General features: G+C 35.7%; 1 protein-coding gene across 1 annotated transcript in view; it reads right to left on the bottom strand.

Annotated features, from left to right (window-relative positions):
• The window catches only part of cwc22 (CWC22 spliceosome associated protein homolog), a 96,409-nt gene that overhangs the window by 7,429 nt on the left and 64,406 nt on the right, over positions 1-24,574 (bottom strand). Inside the window, exons 10-18 of the mRNA XM_073047093.1 lie at positions 19,828-19,963; positions 19,533-19,739; positions 18,400-18,462; positions 17,193-17,294; positions 13,095-13,179; positions 9,894-9,954; positions 4,206-4,283; positions 3,841-3,993; positions 779-906 (exon numbers count right to left, since the gene is read on the bottom strand). Coding sequence (XP_072903194.1) covers positions 779-906; positions 3,841-3,993; positions 4,206-4,283; positions 9,894-9,954; positions 13,095-13,179; positions 17,193-17,294; positions 18,400-18,462; positions 19,533-19,739; positions 19,828-19,963 — 1,013 coding nt within the window. The remainder of the gene's footprint in view (positions 1-778; positions 907-3,840; positions 3,994-4,205; positions 4,284-9,893; positions 9,955-13,094; positions 13,180-17,192; positions 17,295-18,399; positions 18,463-19,532; positions 19,740-19,827; positions 19,964-24,574) is intronic.

The following is a 24,574-nucleotide window of genomic DNA, read 5'->3' as shown; positions in this document are numbered from 1 at the left end:
GCTTTTGAACTACTGACAATTAAGTTTTTGAATTTTTAGTTTTTCACGCTTTACACAGGTTTTTTCCCCAAAAAACCTGGAAAATTGTAAAGGAGCATGTGATTCACAAATAAAAATTCTCAGTTAAGTTGATCCCTAATTGTAATCCTCATTTATGTGAACAAAGGGTTGGGGGGGGGCTGAAAATATTTTTACAATGCACTGTACAAATACCATTACCCCACCTTTACTCGAGACTTTGCTCATTTTCCAGTATTGGAAATAAAATGCTCATGCAAGTCCATGTATTTTTATTTGCCATCAATGTTATGCAAATTCAATCCAGGCTAATTCAACTTATATCTTGGTAGCAAGCATATGAGTAAGCACACCTTTGACTGAATACTTAACGGAAACGACTCCAATAAAAATATTTTTTTAAATCGACACTACGATCAAAGTATGTTACTATCCCTAAATACTTTCAGACCAAATTTAAAAATGAACTATCATACATTCTTTTAGTCATCATCACATGCAGCAATTAAGTACATGCAAATATTTCATTTGAATAAAAAACAACACTAAGTCATTGAGATATATTTCAAGAGTATAAAAAAATCTAAATCACTGGTTCTCTTAGATCCTGTTTTTGACATCAAATCAGCAGTATAAAAACATGAATGAACATATAATAACTGAAAAGAAATGCACTTTGGAACATTCAGCCTATTTGGAAATCTTAATTCAGGATAGAACTCAAACAAAATACACTGTTGTGGAGCACAGTTATACATACATGTCCTGTAGTCTTTGATTTAGTTTGGGGAGTCCCATATATTCACAAAGCTCTTGAAAAAGGATCTTTACAAAGATTCTGCTGGAAGATGTTGTTGTTTCTTCACTTAAATGAACACATTCGAGAACCTACAAGTATGCAGGGAAACTGAAATGAAGTTTGCTATTTAATTAGTTACTTTTAAAACATTATTTCATTCTTCAGAAGTATTTTAAGCAATTCAAAGACAATAAATACAATGACATTTATATAACTCAACCATTTACCATAAGGCATAGGAGCAGAACTAGGTCATCCAGCCCATGAAGAGTGCTTGACTTATTTTTCCATCTCTACATCATACTCTTCTGCTCCCAGTAACCTTTGACATGTTTACTAACAGAAAGCCATCAATCTCTGCTTTATTATACTCAAATGATTTGACCTGCACAGCTGTCTGGGCATTGAATTCCACAGATACACCACCTTCTGGCTGAAGAATTTCTTCATCTGTCTTATGGTATGCCCTTTTATTCTGCAGCCATGCCCTCTGGTCCCAGACTTTCCCACTACTGGAAACATCCAATCCACGTCCACTTTATTCAGGCCTTTCAATATTCGCTAGGTTTCAATAAGAATCCTCCTCCCCATCCTTCTAAATTCCAATAAATTTTAAGGTCCTGAGCCAAACACACTTCATACAGTAACCCTTTCATTCCCAGGACCATTCTTGTCAACCTTCTCTGGGCCATCTCCTAAGCCAGCACATCTTAGATAAGCGACCTAAAACTGCTCACAATACCCTTAAAAATAAGGTCTGACCAAAATCACATAAAGCCTCAGCATTATATCTTTGCTTTTTATACACCAGTCCTCTCAAAATGAATGCTAACATTGCACTTACCTTCTTTACTACCAACTCAACCTTGAAGTTAACCTTCAGGGAAATCTGTATAAAGACTCAAGTTCCTCTGCACCTCCAATTTCTCAATGCTCTCCCCATTTAAAGGATAATGTATACCTTTATTCCTTCTATAAAAGTAGACAACATCCACTTCACTACACTGCATGCCAGCTGGCACTTCTTAACCCATTTTCTCTACCTAAGTCCTTCTGCAGACTCCCTGCTTCCTCAACACAATCTGCTGCTCCACCTATCTGCATCATTCACAAACGTGGGTCCAAAGCCATCAATTCCATCATCTGGATCATTAATATATAACATGAAAAGAAGGGGTCCCAACACCAAACCCTGTGGAACACCACGAGTCACTGGCAGCCAACCAGAGATGGCCCCCTTTATTCTCACTGTTTGCTTTCTGCTAATTAGCCAATCCTCTATTCATGTGAGTACCTTTACTGTAATACCACGGGCTCCTATCTTGTTTAGCAGCTTCATGTGCAGCATCATATCAAAGAACTTCTGAAAAAGCAAGTAAACAACACAACCACTGACTCTCCTTTGTCTATCTTGTTTGTAATTTCCTTCTCCCCTTCAGGAAATCATGCTGTCCTCTGTCCATTTCAGTATGTGCTTGCAAGTACTCCAAACCTTCATTCCTCATTATGGACCTTAAATCTTACCAACTACTAAACCTCAATTAGCCTGGTCAGGGTAATTGAGCGGTAATTTCCTGTCTTTTCCCCTCCTCCCTTCTCAAAGAGTGAAGTCATCTGGAACCATTCCTTTCTTTAGTGATCCTTGAAAAATCACTATTACCTCCGTGATGTCTTCAGCTATCTTTTTCAGAACCCTGAGGTGTAGTCCATCTATCCAAGTGATGCATCATTCTACAGACTTTTCAGCTTCCCAAGCACCACCTCCTGACTAATAGTGATGACTCACTTGCACCTGACTTTAGAATTGCTGACGTTGCTGGCTTCTTCCACTAGATACATATTCAGCTCATCTGCCATTTCATTTTTTTCCCCACATTACTATTCCTCCAGCATCATTTTCCAACGGTCCAATGTCCACTTTTGCTTCTCTTTTACTCTTTATAGATCTGAAAAACTATTAGTATTCTCTTTGATAATAATAATTATCTCTCTTTAATAATATTAACTAGCTTACCTTCATATTTCATTATTCTCTCATTGTTGCTTTTTTGGTTGTCTTCTGTTGGGTTTTAAAAAGATTCTCAATCCTGACTTCCAGCTAATTTTTTGTAACATTGCATGTTCTCTCTTGTTTTTACACTGTCTTTGATGTCCCTTTCAGCCACAGGTGCCTCATCTTCCTTTTAAAATGCTGCTTCTTCCTTGGGATAAAATGATCCTGCATCTTCTGAAGTACTCCCAGAAACTCCTGCCAATTATCTTCTCCCTTCATCTTGCTAGAATCCCTTTCACCTTGGCCAGCTCATCTCTCAGGCGTCTGCAGTCAGCTTCACTCAAATGCAGTACTAAAACATCTGATTTCACCCTGCCCCCTCACAAACCAAAGGGTGAATTCTATCATTTAATCACTGCCTTCTCAAGTTCCTTTAATTTAGGCTCCCAAATCAAATCTGGTTCATTGCACACCAATTCCAGAATTGCCTTTACCCATAATTGCGTGACCACAAGCTGCTCTAAATAGCCACCATCTAGGCATTCTACAAATTTCTTCTCTTGGAATCCAGTGCTAATCAGATTTTCCCAATCTGCCTGTATATTGGAAGTCCTCATGATACTACCTTTGCTTTTCTTACAAGCATTTTCTTTCTCCTTTTATAATTTGAATGTCTGTTGCTGGCAATAGAAAGATAACAAGAAACTGCTTAGAAAATTCCATTTTGGAATTAGTAAGCTAAGATGATGGCAATGCTTTGGTGTTTAGCATACAGTGTGATAAAAAGGAAAATGGGTAGGGAAATAATAACATATTATTAGTAAGTAAAAACTAAACTGACTGGCTCATTACAGAGCAAACCTTTTATTCATTTATTATTCTGTTCAAAGAATACATTTCTGATATAAAAGATATTTATTTTAACCTTAATCAACCTGAAACATTCATTGGGCCTCAAGAAGTACATCAGAGAGAAAAAAATCCTCAAAGAAAACAAATAAATGGAGTACTGCCGCTGGCCATGACTTACACTCCAAGGAATTGAATCTGTGTACAGGAGGTGTGCAAACATCTTGGCCACATTGCGCAGTTTGTTGGTTTCTAACCGATGTATAGTTTCATACTGTTCTTTGTAGATTCCTTCAAAAGCTTCCATATAGTCCTTTTTTAACATGCAAAAGCGCTGAAATGATATTGGAATAGAGCGTGAAGCATGTAATTTCTCAATTTACCAGAATAAATGCTTGACAAATTATGTTCAGACAGAAATAGGTAAAACATTTAAAATTTATGGACTGAGGGATACCACAATACAAAGCAATTTTAACAACAGTTTTTACATGATCAGTTCTTAACCACTGACAAAATGCATACAGTAATATTTACGATACTCACTCCAGCCAAAAGACCAAAAAATTTTTCATATGTTCTTTGTTGTGCACAGCAATCTAAAATCATGTTGCATAGTTCTTTCTGTGAATAGAAAGATAGGTTCAAAACTTTTTTTAAAAAAAAGAGAAACACAAACAAAATTAAGGTGGCCATGAAAACAATCAGGAGAGCAAGACTAACAAACATTGCAGAAGAAAGTCTCTACGGGGAAAAATATCAAAGAAAAGCTTGATTTTATTATTACAGAGTTTAGACATTTTTACAGAAGTATAATCCTACTATTATACATTAATATGATTATTCCATTTGTCATGTGAATTGTAATGACAATTAAAACAAACATTTTAATTTGTGAAAATAGGGTATGTATTTTAAATATGTAAATTTATAATGCCTCCATTTTACTCATCGTTATTTATTTGACCAAATTGAAATCTTACTGTGTTATAACCACTCTATGATTGTTTGAAATGATTTCATTTTAAAAGCAGCACTCAGTGGCATTTTATTAAGTACCTTCTTACCCAATAAAGTGGCCACTGACTGTATGTTCATGGTCTCCTGCGGATGTTGCCCATTCACTTCAAGGTTTGACGTGTTGTGCATTTAGAGATACTCTTCGGCACACTATTGTTGTAGCCTACAGTTATTTGAGTTAATGTCACCTTCCTGTCAAATAAAACCAGTCTGGCCATTCTCCTCTGACCTCTCTCATTAACAAGGCATGTTTGTCCACAGAACTGGATGTTTTTTTTAAGGTTTTTTTTAACCATTCTATTAAATTCCAGACTGTTGTGCATGAAAATCCAAGAGTTTCCAACCCTTCCCAATTTAAATTGTTAGCATAAGCTACAGTAAAATTTCAATAATCAATTGATTGGTATCTGGTTCAATGGGACCTGTTCCTACATTATGATCAAACACACCAGGGCCCCATTCCTCACTGGGATCCCATTCCTGCACTCCCTTTAAACTCATTTTATTCACTTTAAAATACACCACTGTACAACATCTCAAAAAGGTCGATAAAAGTACATTGGTATATCAGAAAGAGTAACAGTGGAAAGTCTGGAAAAACTGACAGTGCAGCACCAGAGTCCCCAGGATACGATATACCACGTATGGAGGCTAATGCCCTCTGCACCCTCTCTAGAGCATCTACATTCTTCCTGTAATGAGGCAGCCAGAACTGAAGACAATACGCCAAAGAGTGGTCTAATCTGCATTTTATAGAGCTGCAACATTACCTCGTGGCTCTTGAATTTAATCCCACAACTAGTAAAGGCCAACACACCACACAATCAACAAAGAAAATGTTAAGTCCGAATCCCAAAATGACATAAAAACAGTTGGAATGCAAGGAAAGGAGATAAATAAAAGTAATGAAAACAAAATTTCATCTACAGCAAACAATATCAAAGAAAGATTTATACGAATGGGATCAATTAACATTTGCAAGGAGCTACAGGAAGTTCAACATTTGAAGTGAAGTCATTTCCAAAAATCATAGAATGATTATAGCACAATTAAGATGCCCTTCGGCATATTGAGTCTGTGCCAGCTCCTGAGTGAGACAGCTCATCTAATTCATCCCCGCAACACCTTCAAATTTTTACTCCCTCATGTTAGGTAAAGAATTGCCTATCTTGAAAAACTCCCCTAGCAAGCGCCTTCAAACTCTAAAGCAAATTGTGGGACATTAGAAACTGATTGTTAAATTCAGTTACTGAATGTTAAACAGAAGGCTCTGTAGCACCACTTAGTGGTTACTACACTTAATTGTTGGCAATTCTGTGATCAGAATTTCCACTGGAATATTTAACATTAAGCTGCTCACCCTTGAAAGAATTGCTCTTGGGTGCATTAGTTCTTAAATCCACAATACATGTTTGACAGTTTGGCCTCATCTGGTTTCTAATTCACCAGAATTACACATATTATAATTTCAAATTAGTTTCATTCCACTGTGAAAAAAATCTCAGTTCATTTTGAATGTTATTTCTATTCATGTATTTTAACAATTTGATATTGGGTTTTGCAGAAGTAGTTTTAACTTTATTTTATGAACAACCTGGAATGTCTTGCCTGTTGTGTACTTCATAGGTATTTCCATTCACTGTTAAGTTAGAAACGAAGTAAATGTTTATATTCTGCAAAATAATCTGTACAATATTTGTATGTTTCAATATTGCATTCCTTAAGATTTTGCCCATATGCCATATTCACCAAATAATAAGATCATGATTGTTGTGTAATATCCAACCAAACTCTGGGAAACTCATGAGTGACCTTGGATTTGCTATCATTTCAAGTTTCAAAGGGTGTGATTGGAGAGGTATCTTCTGTAACTCTCAGTTCGGCTAGCGACTTAATCTAGGGGAAGACAACCCTCGGCCTGGCCAAACTTAAGAAATCTTGTTTGGGTGGATGCTGCGTGACGTGTCCCCATTACGAAATTACAAACAGTACACAATATGCAATTAAATGATTGAGCTTTATAACTCTTCATTTGAATATATGGTTAGTAAAGAAACCAAAAAAAAGGAAAGGGTTCATTCTCATGAAACAGTCTAAATTTTTGAAAAAAGTTTGAGTAAATGGATAATTTCAAAACTATAACTGAAAACTATTCAATCAAGAAGCAAAATTGCAATTCCATTTTATTTCCTGCAAAACCTGCAATTGATTTACTTCTGTCAACAATAGATTTTCAATAAAACTAGTGGGGTTTTTTTGTTTATGAACTAGTGACATTAAGTAACAGCACAATTTACTGTGTCTGGCTAATAGAGCAAAGTGACCTAAATATGTTTCCACTAAAACTATTTTTTTTAATAACTATCTACACCTTATAAAATAGGTTTTCCTTGTACTGAGTGATGACACCATTTTCATGCTTTTATTCCTTTTTCCCTGCTCCTTCCTATAATGCACACAAATTGTCCAACAAAGGAATAACAGGTCAATATCTAAGTCAGTGAGTCTGTCTGAAATTTTCAAAGGCAGCCTTGTATCATTGCTGTTCATCATGAGTTGGAAAACAATAGAAAACACATTCCAAATGTTGCAGCCCTAGATGAAATAAAGACTGTACAGGGCCCTCCAGAAAAGCAAAATAAAGCACAGGTCAGTATCAAAACCATAGATGATGAATGGCAAAGAGATTTTTCAAGAATGTACTTGTCAATAAATAATATTCCCCTACATAAAAGTTTGAAGTTTTAACCCATGTATTTATTAAACTGTAGAGTGAAGCAGCTTAATGCATTTCAACATTTTGTTTCACAGTTACCTATATGTGTGCTAGTAACAAGAATTGTATTCTCTCCAGTGCTGTTTTCAGATAAATATACAAAAATAACAGTTCTTCAGAGCAACAACTTGCAATTACAAAAGTTAGCAAAACAGAAGGAATGTGCATTTTGGATAACTAGGTATCCACCTTGGTACATAGAATGGAAGCAGCATATTCCTTAAATGGAGACATAAGAACATGATTTAATGAAGAGAAAAGTAACATTACATCAGTACACAGGCACAAGAAGTAATTAGGAAAACAAAACTGAAGTGGTTTTTTTTTTACAAAGGGCATGGAGCAAAATGATCAAATTTCTACTTCATTTGAATGAATTGAGCTTAGAACATACCCGGAGTGCTGCAAACAACTTTGGTCAGATTTGATCGATGACAGCTCTGCATTCAATAACATCATCCTCCCAGTACTAAGTCAATGCAAACTGGTAAATATCTCCTTGCTGACAATCAACACAAACACACCTCAAACTTTTTTGTTCTTTAGTCCACTGCTCTACTCTCTGCACTTAGGACTGTATGGCTTGGCACAGCTCAACCACCAACTATAAATTTGTTGATTATACCTCTGTTGTAGAATGTCAAATGGCCACAGAGGTATAGAGGAGTGAGGCAGACAGGCTGGTTGAGTGGTTCAACAACAACAACCTTGCACTCAATGTCACCAAGTCCAAAGAACTGATTGTGGACTTCCAGAAAGGGAAGTCAGGAGAACACACAATAGTCCTCATTGAGGGATCAGTGGCGGGACAAGCAAGCAGCTTCAATTTCCCAGATGTCAACATCTGAGAAGATCTGCTCTGGGCCCGATACATTAACACAGTCATGAAGACAGCATGCCAGCAGCTCTATTCCATTATGAATACTCTTGCAAATTTCTATAGATGTATAGTGAAGCTCATTCTGACTGGTTGCATCACAGCCTGGTATGCAAGTTCCAATGCCATGCTCTCTTCACATTACTACCATCAGGGAGTAAGTACAGGAGCCTGAAGATGCACACTCAACATTTGAAGTATGTTGAGCATTATTTAGTTTTTGTAACTTGATAATTTTTTTTTTTACTCCTTGTAATGTACCGTAGATTCCGGATTTTAAGCTGCTACTTTTTTCCCACATTTTGAACAGCTTTGAACTCTGCGGCCTTTAATACGGAGCGGCTAATACATGATTTTTTTCATGCCGCCAAAAACATTTTGCCTCGTAACAGTAGACCAATAAAATTGATGAGTAGTTCACAGAGGTCCAATGAAATTGTACGATAAATCAAGCGCACTTTCACAATTAAATTATTGTAAATCAGTCATTTGTACTCACCCTCATCAACATGGAAAACACTCGAAGAAAAGCACTGTGCTGCCTTTATGGCAGTTATTTAGTTTATAATATTTTCGCTTAGTAATTCATTTTCTAGTTAAAGTTAGAAGAGTTTTAACTATATTTGTTTTCTGTACTACATCGTGGGATGCTATGACGTCACACCCGGTTTCGCCGCGTCTTGTGGGAAAAATGCCATTTGCGATAAACGGGACGGCGGGGGGGAGCGGCGGAGCCAAAACGCTGCTTTTAAGTTAAAGGCGATCAATAACTTTTCCTGGTTGGCTGCAGTATATATATTTTTTACCAGTCGTTAGGAGATATTGGAATGTTGTTCAGTAAAAAAGTATACGCAACGTATATTTAAAAGTAGCCGCGTTACAGGCACGGTTCGAAAAAAAGCATTTGCAATATGTATTTGTTTATGTTACCATATGGATTTAATTAAAAGTTAAAAAATCCTCACGTGTAATATCTTTCTGTGTAAATATCTCATATTACAACGTGGGACACCTGCGGCCGAAAATCCGGTGCGGCCTGTACAAGTAAAAAATTGATTTTCTTTCTAAAATTAGAGCCAGCGGCTTTTAATCAGGTGCGCTCTGTAGTCCGGAATCTACGGTACTACTGTCACAAAACAATAAATTCCACAACATATGTCAATGATAATAAACCTGATGGTGAATCTATAGCAGCCTGTAAAATCAAAAACTCCACCCACCCTGGATACTCTCTCTTCTGCCCCCTTCCATCAGGCAGAAGATACAAAAGCATGAAAGCACATACCACCAGGCTTAAGGACAGCTTCCACTCTACTGTAATGTGAATATTAAATAGTTCCATTGCATAAGTTGTACACCTGAACTCGATCTACCTTGTTATGATCTTGCACCTTATTTTTATCTGTACTGCACTTCTTGCTACACTTTTATTCTTCATTGTTATTGTTTTACCTTCTTCTAACTCAATGCCCATGTGAAATGATCTGATCAATAGGTACCAACACAGATAGTGCCCTCCCACATCAACAGAGAAACTTAACGCATGCAAATTAATACTCACAGTTTGACTTTCAGGAAATTCCATCTTCAATAATTTATGAGCACATTCTTCGAAATCCAAACTACAGAAATACAATAATGTTCTTTTACAACAAAGTCCCAAAGTATGACCTGACCAAATTTTAATTCAATTTTCAATATGCAGAGATAAATTAACCAATGAGAGGTAAAATGCAGAACATGAATACTCAATTTTATGAACTAATCAGTTGTTCAACATTACACAAATCTTAAAAAGCACCAAAATGTCAAAATTCTTGAAGATCATAGCACACACACTATTCGAAACATTATTGTCTTATGCTTCAGAGTCCATTTCCATTTGTGACCCAAGGTAGCTTTGTATATTCCACTGACCCAAACTCAATTCTCTATCCTGACCCAAGATGATATTTTTTTCAATTTACAGTTCAGATTGTTAAGCCTTTCTACTGTCATCTTAAAGTGATGCCCCAACAAAAGGCAATTGATTGAAAACCTTACTAACTTCAGAGTAATTGAACCAAACTGCACGTTATGATAAGTAGATTAATGCTAATTTGCTATTTCCTTCTTATGTACTTTGAAATGGTTCTTATGTATGTAGACTGCACCCTAATTTAAATCTTCTACAATTTCACATCCATAACTTTCAATATATTAGAAATTCCATTACATTTGTTATATTAAATCCTATGCCACCTTCAATGATCTATATAGCTACAAATCAAGATCCCTTCGGCCCATATACATCAAATAGAACTGCAGTCTCTCTAACTTGTATTTTCATAAATATTGTTTGATTTTTTTTAACAGTGAACTGAGTCAATAATAAAGATAATTCTTCAACTGTATGTGGACAAAGTGACCTTTTGTATTTCGGTAATCACAAAGGAATAAATTTGATAACATTAGGAGAGAAAGCAGGAAGAATGGACAGCAGAAGGAAAAAACCAACACTGAGGTATTCAAAATCATGTGATTTGTTACTTGTTTCATTATATGCAGTCACCATTCAATCAGCTTGGCACTGTCCAGAGAGGAGACAAGTTCTTTAGGTTAGATAATACTTCACTTAGGAAGACTAATTTTACATTGTGCACTTCACCTTAATGCCACAAATGTCACATCAGGATACAGGGAAAAAAATGTCAAGTTTCAGATTATACATTATGATAATGTATTGATACGTAATACAGTAATTCAACACTATTTACATTCTTGGTGATACACGATATCAGTATTGCATCTGAAACACAACTCAAATTGTTATAGCTATTGAACATGTATCCAGTGACCAAGCAGCACCAGTAAATATAGTTGCAGCATAACTCCCTATTCTTACAATCTAAGCCTTGGCTAATGAAGGAAATATCTTCAAAGGAGCTCATTTCAGGAGCAAGTCACAATATGAATCAGAATAAAAACCAAAAGATCAGTCCTGGTTTAATGAGCAGTGGAAAAAAAGGTCTGCTGGAAGCACTAGATACTAACTTAGGGAAGTTGTAGAAAAGGAAAACGTGGATGGTGAAGAGCAAAACAACAACAACAAAATATCTAAGCAAATGTACTGGCAACACATTAGTTAAATGTTCTGCACTCCTGCTACATGGCTTCATCTTGAGATTTCCAGCAAAGAAGCCAGGCTTGAGTCAATTCAATCCACTTCAAAGCACATCAGGAAGTGACTGGGAGCATTGGAATATAGCCAAGAGCATGGGATCCGATAATATATATGTTCAAACATGGAAATCTTGCTCTCCATAACTAATTGGTACATGAGCCTTAGGACTCATAGCACCAGGTTCAGGAACAAGAATCTAATCATCTAACATTAATTGCCCTACTATCACCAAGTTACCATGTTATAAACATCTTGGGGAATCACCCAACGCAATCCGACTAGTCAAATACTTGGCTTGCTTCGTGTGACTTCTGTGCCCAGTAACTCACCTCCCGATACCAAAGACTTGACAGCAAAAATGAACAGGTTTAGATTATGATAACATAGTTTCTGCTTGCCTGGGTGAGTCTTGCTTTGACAACAAAGAGGTCTAACACCATCCAAGACAAAGCAATTGGCATCCTATCAACCATTTCAAATAATCACTTCTGCCATCACCAGCACACAGTAGCTGCATTATGTGCCATCTATAAAAAGCAGGACATTTACTCAATCAGGTTGCTATGATAGCACCTCCCAAACGAAAAATCATTACCACCAAGAACTAGGACAACAGACTCTGAGGTTAGCTATCTCCAATCTTCATTTCAAATCGCACAATATCATTCCTTGAAACATATTGCTGTTCATTCTGGAAGTACATTCCCCTGGAGTACTGCAGCAGTTAAAGATTGCAGCTCACCACCATCATTTCTTTAAAGGCAATAATTGCAGGTCTTGCCAGTAATGCTCAGATTCTGATAAATGCATAAATTTGTAATAAAAGAAATCACTGCTTAAAGCAAAGAAGGATTTAAACTTATCCTACAATACTGGCAACAATTTAAGCAATACTGCAGCTGGGAATAACTGAAAATGGACCAGATTTTACTCGAGACAAAATTCACATGCATAACAAATTTGTTACCTGAAACAATATTCTTCCTAAATTTCCTCAGACATGTAATAATAGGATCAATTTTAAATTAATGTTTAATCCCTCTCCCTCTTTTGCAATATCTTGCAACACAAAAGAAAAATATCCTTACTTCTACTGCAAATACACTTTATTTTGTCATTTTTACTCACCTCCCAAAATTTCTTAAACATTCACCTGCTCTCCAATTAGATAATTTCAAGAATGTATTTTCCAGAAACAGACTGGCAGTAGAAAATTGAATGCATAATTTGGACTCTGTTTTTACACTGTTACATATAGATTCTCTTTTGCCAGTACAGTTTTGGATTTTTAAGAAGTCTTTAATAATTGTACCAGCTTAGCTGGGGCAACAGCAATAAATTTGTGGGAAAAGATTTGTTGCTGCATTCAGTGTCAAGTTGGTAACCAATTCAGCAGAAAAGACACTAAATTCAGTTTTATGATTATTAAAGGCTTTGTCTTCTTATTAAAGACAAAGTCGACACAAAATCAGTTCAAAATAACCATATTCTTTAATTATTGCTATTTGGAATCATAAATATTTTTAAAAAACTTTTACAAAACAATGAGTTCTGATAAAAAGTGAAAATATTCAAGTGACATTGAAGACATTTACTTACCTGGACTGGATAGCAAGATAAATGGTACGACGAAATGAAACAAGGTTTACTTCAGTCTTGTCATGTATGGTTATTTTCTTTACACCTGTAAGTAAAGTAAGTTTCAGCTTTTTGTAAAACTTAAAATGATTTGCGGTGAAAATCTGCCATGTTCATTGCTCTATTCGTCCTTTTCTGTAAGTTCTACATGGATCTCTAACAGAACACAGCACAGGAACAGGCTATTCGGGCCACAGTGCTGTGCAGAACCATCATAAAAGCAAATCAAAAACACCCAAACACTAATCCCTCCTACCTATACTGTGTCCATATCCCTCCATCTTCCTTACATCCATGTGCCGATCAAAATGTCTCTTAAAAGCCTCTTCCGCCATACCAGGCAGCGCATTCCAAGCATCCAGGACTTGCTGCGTAAAAAAAACTTACCCCTCACATCCTCCTTGAATCTATCTGCTCTCACCTTCAATGCATACCCTTTGATATTAAGACATTTCCATCCCAAGAAACATACTCTCTGTCCACTCTATGTTTCTCATAATCTTGTAAACCTCTATCAGATCTCCCCACAGCCTCCACCACACCAGAGAAAACAACCCAAGTTTATCCAGCCTCCCGTGATTGCATATTGCCCTCTAAACCAGCCAACATCTTGGTAAACCTCTTCTGCACCCTTTCCAAAGCCTCAACATCCTTCCTATAGTTGGATGACCAGAACTGTATACTATACTCACATATATCCATGTTAAACTCCATCTACCATTTCTCTGCCCATATCTGCAACTGATCTATATCATACTGTACTCTTTGCCAGTCTGCTACACAATCCACAACTCCACCAATCGTGGTATCATCCCCAAATACAAAAATAAAAAAATACAAAATTATAACTTGCTTAAATACAGACAAAGCACACTAATACAAGACCAGTATAGCTACGACCCAAAGAACACTGACAGATAAATCACAAAGTAAACTGAAAAAAGGCTTCAGTGAAATAGATGCCATTGGTATGTTTCAGAAGCAACTCCATTCATTCAGCCTCTGTCACCAAGAAAAAATGCAGCAACAGCAACAACATCAAGTGACATACTGCCTGAAACATACATTACAATAATAACTACATTTCAGAAGTACTGAAATACTTCTGTGGTTCCTGGTTCTCTACCCACCATTAGCCCTGTGGTCAAACTAACCACTTATTGTTCACAATTAAAAACATTCAAAATGTATTCTAAAATAACTATAAATATACTTGAAACAGTAATTACAGCAATTATGAAAAATATATCCTGAGAGAATAAAAAAAGTTAAAATTACCATTTCAATGAAAGTTAACTGGCATAATGCTATGGCAAAAAATGCGAAGTTCATCCATCACTTCAGCTCAATAAGATATAAAACTCAATAGGAGAAGAGCACACTGAGAGTTATATATATCCACATCTCTGACCTCAAACACATTTTATACTTGGTGTTCATGCATGGAAATCTCAATTTCCAACGAGCTGTCTGTACAAACTGACCTATTTTTAAAGTTCCCAAAGTGTTCAGGAGACAAATGAACATAAAAGGCCAATATCAATTGACCAAAACAGTTAGAAATGGATGATAAATTTAATCAACCCTACTAACAATCTAAGATCTCCCTTTTTTCGTTTATTTCGGGGTACTAGACAAGGCTGTCCTCTTAGTCCATTATTATTTGATGTTGCTTTAGAACCCTTGGCAATTGCTATCAGAGAATCACAGAAAATTTTTGGCATTAATCGTGGGACAGATATACATAAGTTTATCATTATATGCAGATGATTTATTATTATTTATTTCTGATCCTGAGAAATCCATTCCTACAGTTTTATCATTGTTGGTTCAATTTAGTGATTTTTCCGGGTATAAATTAAATCTTAATAAGAGTGAATTGTTTCCTTTAAATAGACAGGTTCCAATTTATGGAAATTTACCTTTTAAATTAGTTAATGACTCTTTTATGTACTTAGGGATTAAAATCACAAAAAACTATAAAGACTTATTTAAGGTTAATTTTTTACCCTTAATTGATCAAATTAAATGTTTGTTTACTAAATGGTCACCACTATCTTTATCTCTGATAGGTCGGATTACTGCTATTAAGATGGTTATTTTACCCAAGTTTTTATATATATTTCAAGCGGTACCAATTTTTATTCCGAAATCTTTTTTTGCTAATGTTGATTCAAAAATTTCCTCATATATATGGCAGAATAAAAATCCTAGGTTAGGTAAAATATATTTACAGAAGGCAAAGAAGGAAGGTGGATTGGCATTGCCTAATTTTAGATTTTATTATTGGGCAGTTAATATCTGATATTTGATATGTTGGTTAAAGGATTGGGATATATCTTTTAGCCCTCATTGGGTGAACTTGGAAATTAAATCTGTACAAGGATTTGCATTGGGTTCTATTTTAGGGACTTCTCTTCCCTTTGCTCTTTCTAAATTGCCGAAACGAATTGACAACCCGATAGTTAAACATACTTTACATATATGGTTTCAATTTCGGAAATTTTTTGGGTTGACTCAGTTTGTTTTAAATATTCCTATTGTATCCAATTGCTTTTTTTATCCTTCTATTATCGACCAAGCTTATTCAGCTTGGAAGACTAAAGGATTATTACGATTTTCCGATTTATTTTTGGATAATTGTTTTATGTCTTTTGAGCAATTATCTAATAAATATAATTTGCCTAGATTTCATTTTTTTAGATATTTACAGATTAGGAATTTCTTAAATACTGTACTTCCTACTTTTCCAAAGTAGGAATGTCTTCAGGTATTTTGGAGAATTTGTTTGAACTAAATCCTTTTCAGAAAGGGCTAATATCAAAACTTTACAATATAATTATGAAGATACATTCAGAGCCCTTTCGTAAGATTAAAAATGATTGGGAAAGAGAACTTAACCTTATTATCCCTATTGAGAATTGGGATAAAATTCTTCAATTAGTTAATACATCATCTATATGTGTTAAACATTTATTAATACAGTTTAAAGTTGTGCACAGGGCTCATACGTCCAAGAATAAATTGGCTCGTTTTTATTCCTATATAAATCTTATTTGTGACAGATGTCATTCTGAAATAGCGTCTTTAACTCATATGTTTTGGTCGTGTCCGCTTTTGAAAAAATATTGGAAAGATATTTTTGATATTATTTCTGCGGTATTGAACATTGATTTACAACCTCATCCTATTACTGCAATTTTTGGTTTACCAATGATGGACTCACTCCATTTACCCTCTTCCACTTGTCGAATGATTGCATTTCTTACATTAATGGCTAGAAGATCTATTTTGTTGAATTGGAAAGAAATTAATCCTCCTACCGTATTTCATTGGTTTTCTCAAACTATGTTATGTTTAAATTTAGAAAAAATTAGAAGTGTTGTATTTGATACTTCTATTAAATTTGAAAAGATATGGAGACCATTTATTCAATATTTTCATATGATGTAATATGACCCTGTTCCAAGCCTATTCGTTTTTCCAGTTTTGATTGTATATATGTTGAGAGGATCGGAATTGACGACACTGATGATTTTCTGTTGTTGCGAGGTATTATAAACAGCCTTTTTTCTATTTTTTTCATTTTTCTTTTTTTGTTTTTTTTTCTCTATTAGTTATTAGATTATTAGATTAGTTTTTCTTTTGCATAATTTTTTTTTCTTTCTTTAAAAAAAATATATATTATGATATACCTAGGTTTGACTTGTTTATTTGTATATTGGATCGTTCATGATTTGGGAATACTCATTTATACTGTAATCATTGCTTATGTATTCTCTCATGTTTAGTTGGAAAGTGTATGTTTGTAATTCCATTATCTATGTATCATTTTATTTTGTTGATATTAATAATAATAAAAAGATTGAAAAAGGAAAAAAATATAAAAATTCAATCAACCCACTGAGAACAAACTAAGTATCAAAATCATCTTTTGTAAATGAAGGCAGCATTTTTAAAAAATTGAATTTGAATAACTTGAATAAAAATCTGACAGAATCAATAGTAAGCACACACATGAATAAACATTGTAGAACTAAGCAATAAATATTTGCATACCTTCCTCAGTCTCAGCTTCATCTTCATCATCATCACTTTCTGTATCATCATCACCCTCTTCACCACCAGAAGCAGAATCACTACTACCTTCATCAAGAATTTCTGTGGGTAATACATTCATAAATTACAATCAGCAATATGAAACTTGTTTACTTCCCAACACATTTGAATCTTTTATTGCAGCAGTGCTGCTTCACAATCTTTATTTATACAGATTTAAAAGGAGAACAGATGAGGAATATGAAAGGAATAAATGAATGACAAGCAGAAAATCAAAGAGCAAATTTATTCTTATCAAAATTTCACTGAAATCCAGCAAGTGTTCAAGAAATATCTGTTTTGCATGCAGTAGGATATTTGACCGGCAGCACAGATATAAAAAGGATAACTGTGGGTGCAGCAAGCAATTAACAAGGGAAGATATGTTGCATTTTAAAAAAACACAGAAAACATTGGAAATCTGAGTTGGTCATCTGTGGAGAGTTAACATTTCAAGTTGTTTATAGAATATTAGCTCAGAACTAATAGCTGCTCAAGCTTCTGAGTATCTTAAACAAATTCAGGTTTTATTTCATATTTTCATGTAGCCTTTTTATTAGTTAATATCAAATGTTGGCCCCGATCAAGTGTGTCGGAGCACAAGTGTCTCAGGCCGTTGAAAATTTACAAGGTTGAATGTTGAAATGAGGGGTTACCTAAATGGACAATTGACCAAGCTTAGTTAAAAACTCACTGAAGTTCACAAAAAAGTGTTTGATTGAATCGAAACGTACAAGTTTCAGAGAGGGATGAACAAAGGAAATGCTGAAAAATGGTTTCTTTTCAATAGAATTTCAAAATGTATAATAGAGTTTCAAGATAACAGATCAGCCACTTAAAGAATAAGATGCAGAGAAATTACCTTTCCTTCAAGGTTTGTAGGTATTTGTAAATCTCTACATTGGTGAAATGCAAATATTGAGATGTTGAGCAAATATTCTTACTAAATGATAAGTGTAATCAAAAGACAATATGACCAACTCCCACTTCCATGTAAAATGTATTGCTATTTATACTTTTGCATCTACAAAATAAAGTTACGTGCAGGTCATTTAAAGATCATTAGCCCAAAATATTAGCTACTGCCCAAGTTTCCTTATTTGAAACAAATGAAGTTTTTCTCCCCCTCAGACTCGCCTGTGTACTTAAATGGAGTTAGAGATCTCACCTCGTTTTAGATCTTTGTACTTCTGTTCATTATCAAGGAACTCTGAATCCATCCTGAAGACATCTGTATTTGAAAGAATATTTAAAAGGTTAAGCATTTCAACCATCCAACATAAGTTTGTCATGCTTAAAACATAAATATAAATAACCAAAGACCAACCTAAATTAGAAGATAAACTTAGAAAAAAAAACTGCAGTGATGTTGCAGACAAAACAGACCAAATTGCCAAAAAGTCATTTTTATCATAATTGCAGAAATATGCAGAGGTCAGTTCATATATTTTGGAGAGCTGATTGTGAAAGCTAACATTCATGTGAAAAGAATTCAAATTGCACTATAAATCACATTGAAATTTAATCTAAGCAACTACCTTTCTTTACCCTCTAAGTACACATATATTAGTGAATTGTACTGGTGTAAACTGGTTTACTTTGTAGGATTTGCTACATAAAGAAGAGACTCTCTGGAAGTTTTTATAACTTATTCATAGATATAGACATGGCCAACATCTATCAGCCATCCCCAAATGCCCTGTGAAATAAACAGTTAACTTTGACGACAATGGTGGGCCTCCGGTTTCATATAGACTAGCTTGATTATGAAGAGGTTTTCCCTCCCTGAAGGATATGTTGTCAACCAAGTAGATTAATGGTTATTGTTACTGGGTGAAGTTTCATTTTTTTAAATTTAACTGTTTTCTTTGAATTAAATTTTCTAGTTGCAATAATAAGATTCAAAATCACATCTCTGGATCAATAGTTGAGCTAGTTACACCCTATACTCCTGAGTGCACTAAGTCAAGGGGAAGGTGGAAGAGCTAAGATGGTGGATAGTCCGGCCCATTTCCCAATTGGTGTGATTTTGCAATATCCATAGCATCACAATTGAAGCTGGCCATTCTGCACAACCAAACTGATGACTTTGTTAAATAATGTCCACTGAATAACTTTGATTTAATTCTGTGACAGTAGTTTCCTTTATATTCTAATGTACTACCACATTCTTTCAAAAGGTAAATATTTCAAAAATCCCTTTAAATTTTAACTGTAGCAAGCAGAACTGGAAAAAAAATGAAGTGTCACAGTTCATGAAAAATTTTAATAAATTTAACACTGGCAAGCTTGAACACATACTTAACGCATCTTCAGGATTATAATCATCCTCCAAGGGAAGCATATGAGTAAACTGATCATCTTCCTCAACCAGATCGAGACCTTCGGGTATGATGGGGTGATCCTTAAATCCATCCTTACGAATTGCAAACATAACCTCTATCATGTATTGGACTCGCTTGTCAATTTGAGATTCATGAAGGATATTCCGAAGACGTTCAAATATTGCTGAAATAGGAACCAAATAACTTCAGCAAGCAGCAAAAATAAGAATTAATGAGTTCTGCTATATTACACAGGTTCAAGTCACAATTACCATTAATGCCTCTGGGAGAAACCTCTGTCAGCTTCATTCCACACTCTTTCAGAAAAGCAATTGCCACTTCAACACTGTCATCCGTAGGCCGTTCAAGCAATAATGTGAGCATTTCCAAAGATAAGACTTCATGGGCCTAATGTGAAAGAAATAAAAGTTTTTTTTTTATGAGCTGTTCCCTTTAAATCTCATGCCTTCATTTTAAGTGACATTTCTTTTCTCCCACTGATACAAGCAAAGGCATCCAACTTTACTTCGCTTCAAATACTTTTAGCTTTCCCGTTTCAATTTCCAACCTTTAACGTTGCATCATTATTTAGTACAGTCACAATACATTTTCTTTTCAGTGACTGACAAATGATGGATTAGTTTCTATTTGAAAATAACACAAACTTAAGCTTCTCTTGACAGTGGGTAATGTCATGAGTCAGAAGGTAATGTCTAGAAATCATACCAATACTTTAATGCAACAGTGAAATTCCATATACTGAACTTTAAGTAAAATATTTAAAGAAATTTAAATGAACAAATCAAGCAGGTATTCAAAGAAATGTGCCAAGTTTCCTCAGTGACTTTATCAACAACGTCAACTTAATGAATTTTGCTAAAAATTGGTAAACTAAGCTCAGTTTACCAAAATTCCGCCGCTTATCTGAAACTTAAAACCACAATTACATCAAGATAAAATTCATAGGTAAGTTGTTAATGATTAAACATCTCAGTGCAATGAATAAAACTGGCAGACATTATTTGATCAGATTTTAATAAATTGAACCCATCATCAACACCAGTTAAATGCAGCCTACATATTCAAATTATTTTGATTTCACCATAACTGTTCATGCTGCTGAAAACGAACTCTTTTAGAAAGTTACCTCAATTTAATGCTAATTTTCAAATGGTTTTGGCAAAGTTCTCCTCAATAAAAAGTTTTAGTGGAAAGAAATGTAATCCAACTTCTCAAGGACCTTTGCCAACAGTGATCACTGTATTCCAATGCAAATTTGATTAACTGACATTTTTAATATAAAGAACATTCCTTGCATTATTGATATTTGCACAAAAAGATCCCCAAAAAGTTAATGACATCTTCAAGGAGCGGTGCCTCAAAAAGGCAGCGTCCATTATTAAGGAACTCCAGCACCCAGGGCATGCCTTTTTCTCACTGTTACCATCAGGTAGGAGGTACACTCTCAGCGATTCAGGAACAGCTTCTTCCCCCCACCATCCAATTCCTAAATGAACATTGAACCCTTAAACACTACCTCACTTCTTTATTATATATTATCTCCATTTTTTGCACAATTTTTAATCTATTCAATATACGTATACTGTAATTAATTTACTTATTTATTATTTTTTTCCTTCTATATCATGTATTGCATTGCTGCTGCTAAGTTAACAAATTTCACAACACATGCTGGTGATAATAACCTGATTCTGATTATAGCATTTTTAACAGAAACATCCAAGATGCGCCATTAAAGGGAAAACAAACATAAAAGACAGCTGGGAAACAGCTAATAGCAGGCTGGAAAGTTCTCAGAAATGTGCAATAATACATGGTGAACTGATTTGATGCTGGCTAAACAATGATGGAATTATCAGTCAAAAAGTATTGAAGGCATGAGCTAATCTTTGGAAAGACAAGGGCAGAGATGATGCCCAATAAGCTCATGGGCAGTGTGAAAGTTAAAGTGCCAAGAATCCAATGAAAATCAGGAGAGAAATTGAAATCTGAACAAAGCTATACTTGTCTACTCATGAAAACAGAATCTCATTAGAAATGCCAATATTTATTTTCCAACCTCAGCTACAGTTGATATGGTGATAAACCACCCTTATAAATCATTGGATATCCAAGTCACTCCCAGTGCTGTTAGGTGGGCATTTCCAAGATTTTAAAGCAGCTTTGATCAATGAATTGCAATTTATAAAAAGGGAATCTTATATAGTCAGAATCACAGAGTATCACAGCATGGAAACAGGCCTCTCAGCCGAACAAGTCCATGCTGACCATGGTGCCCACCTAGCTAGTCAAAATTTCCTGCACTTAACCCATATTATTCTAAGTTCCAGCCCTCAAACTACCTACCCAAGTGCTTTTTTTTTAAAAAAAAGGGCACTATTCAACCTACCTCAACGACTTCTGCAGCAGCTAATTCCATATACTCACCACCCTCTCCGTGAAAGCATTTTCCCTCAGGTCCATTTTAAATCTTTCCCGCCTCACCCTAAATTTATGCCCCCTTTGGTCTTCTCTATTCTGAGGAACAGACTGTTACCACCCTCCATACCTATGCCTTTGCAAAGGGTAAGGATTTCAGATTGTATACTCTATCCATTCTCTGACATTAAATTGAACCAGTGAACCTCTCATAATGATGAACTTCTTCAAGACCACTCCTCATTCTGTTACACATTCAAGGAAAAGAGATCTAACCCGGCCAACTTCTCTCATCACTTAGGCCTTCTAGTCTTGGTAGCATCCCTGTAAATCTTCTTGGCACTTTTTCAAGTTTAACCACATCCTTTGTATTATATGACGACCAAAACTGCTCACAGTACTTCAAGTGCAGTCTCATCTAAGACTCAGATCACTGCAACGTAATGTGCAACTCCTATACTTGATGCCCTGATTGATGAAAGTCAGTGTGCTAAGTACCTTTTACACCACCCTGTCAAACTTCAACACCACTTTCAGTGAACTGTGTACTTGTATTCATAAGTCTATATGTTTCTTTACACTCCCCAATACTTATCCTTACCCTGCCCCTACATAGTACTCAGTTGTTTTGACTTTCCAAATTGCATCACTTCACACTTACCTGTATTAAAATCTATTTGCTATCCTTCAGTCTATCTCTCAAATTTAACCAGGACAGCTTGAAATATGCCTGACTAACTATCACCAACATATCACCTACAGAACCAGAAGAGCCAACACACTACCACTGTTACACCACCATCACAGACACTTGCTTGGCCATCCCACGCCAACACCTTAGAAAGTTTGATCACCTGGCTGTACTTCTACTCCTGACATGCAAGCCAACAAGAAGGTATGGCCAAAGGAGGCACAGGAGCACCTATTGGACTGCTTTGAGTCTGTGGACTGGACAACATTCAGGATTAATCTCGAATCAGAATGAACATGCCACAATAATCACCCACCTCATCAAGACCTGTGTGGATGAGTGTGTGCCTGAGAACATATGCAAACCAAAATGTAATGTAATTTGCCATGACTTTCAGTAACAATTGATCTCACAACATCAGCCTGTGATGAACTTCATTCTGATCAAGATCTCCTTGTAATCGATGATAGCCTTCTTGATGATCAACACTTCCCAATTTTATGTTTTTCCACAAACCTACTGATCAAAACTTGAGCAATTGCATCAAAATCGTTTATATGTAACAAATAACAAAGGTTCCAGCCCCACCTAGTCACTGGCCTCCATTCTGAGAAATAGCCTTCAAACACCACTCTACCTCCAGGCCAATTTTGAAACCCTCAATTGAGCTCTCCATGGACTACATAGCACTTAATCTTCCACACCATGAGGGAACTCGTTGAAAGCCTTGCTAAAATACAAATAGACAACATCCATCAGCCAACTCTCATCTACCCTTTCTGTTACCTCTTCAAAGAACTCTAAAAGATTAGTCAAACATGTCTTCTCATGCAAAAAGCCATGCTAACTCTTCCTTATCAGACCTCGTCTATCCAAATCCTGTCCCTCAGAATTCCCACTAGTAACTTTCCCATTACAGTGGGACCTTTCTCACCACATGCCTGTTGTTCCCTGGCTTGTCTGTGCTTCACTTCTCAAACAACGGAACGTTAGCCACCTTCCAGTCTTCTGGATCATCAATTGTCAGGCCCTGGGGATTTATCCACTTTAATGCCCTGTCTGTAAATACACCTTCCCTGTTAATATGAATGTTCTCAAAACATCTCCATTTGTTTCCCATATCCTCTGACCAACTATGATTTTCTCCTGAGTAAATACCAAGGCAAAATATCCTATTAAATATCCCACCCATCTCCCGAGGCACAAGACATAGAGGGCCCTACAGATCTATAAGGGGATCTAGATTCTCCCTAGTCATCCTTTTACTCTCATAATGTAGCTTTCAAAACTTTTAGGCTTTTCCTTTACCTTGCCTGCCAAATTCATCTCATGACCTTGCCTTGCCCTCCTAATTTCCCTCTCTAAGAGTATTCCTAATCTAATTATAGTCATCAAGGAATAAGCTGGATCGCAACCTCCTAAACCTCATGTATGCTTTTGTCTTTTTCTTGACAAGAGCATCTCTATCTCTTATCAGCCAAGGTTCCCTCAACTTGCCAGGTTTACCTTTCAACCCTAAAAGGAAAATGTTGCTCCTAGGCTCTTGCTATCACTCTTAAAAGTCTCCAACTTACCATTTGACTTCATTAAGATCTGCGTGGATGAGTGTCTTCAAGAACATACTTACTATACACAAAACAGAAGCCCTGGATGAAGCAGGCTGCTGCGAGCTAGATCAATAGCGTTCAAGACACTGGACTACAGCCCAACAAGAAGTCAATGTATGACTCATGAAAGGCCATTGTGAAAGCAAAACTGCAGCTCTCTGTGAAGTTGAATACATAATCAGATGTGTGACAGCTCTGGTAGGGTTTGCAGGCCATTATTTCCTACAAGGTGAAAAGCTAACAGCATAAATGGCTATACTGCTTCACGCCCTGATGAGCTCA

The sequence above is a fragment of the Hemitrygon akajei genome, chromosome 5 (genome assembly GCF_048418815.1).
Source record: "Hemitrygon akajei chromosome 5, sHemAka1.3, whole genome shotgun sequence".
In the NCBI taxonomy this organism is placed as follows: Eukaryota; Metazoa; Chordata; class Chondrichthyes; order Myliobatiformes; family Dasyatidae; genus Hemitrygon; species Hemitrygon akajei.
The sequence above is the reverse complement of the archived record's forward strand: the minus strand, read 5'-3'. Positions and strand labels throughout refer to the sequence as shown.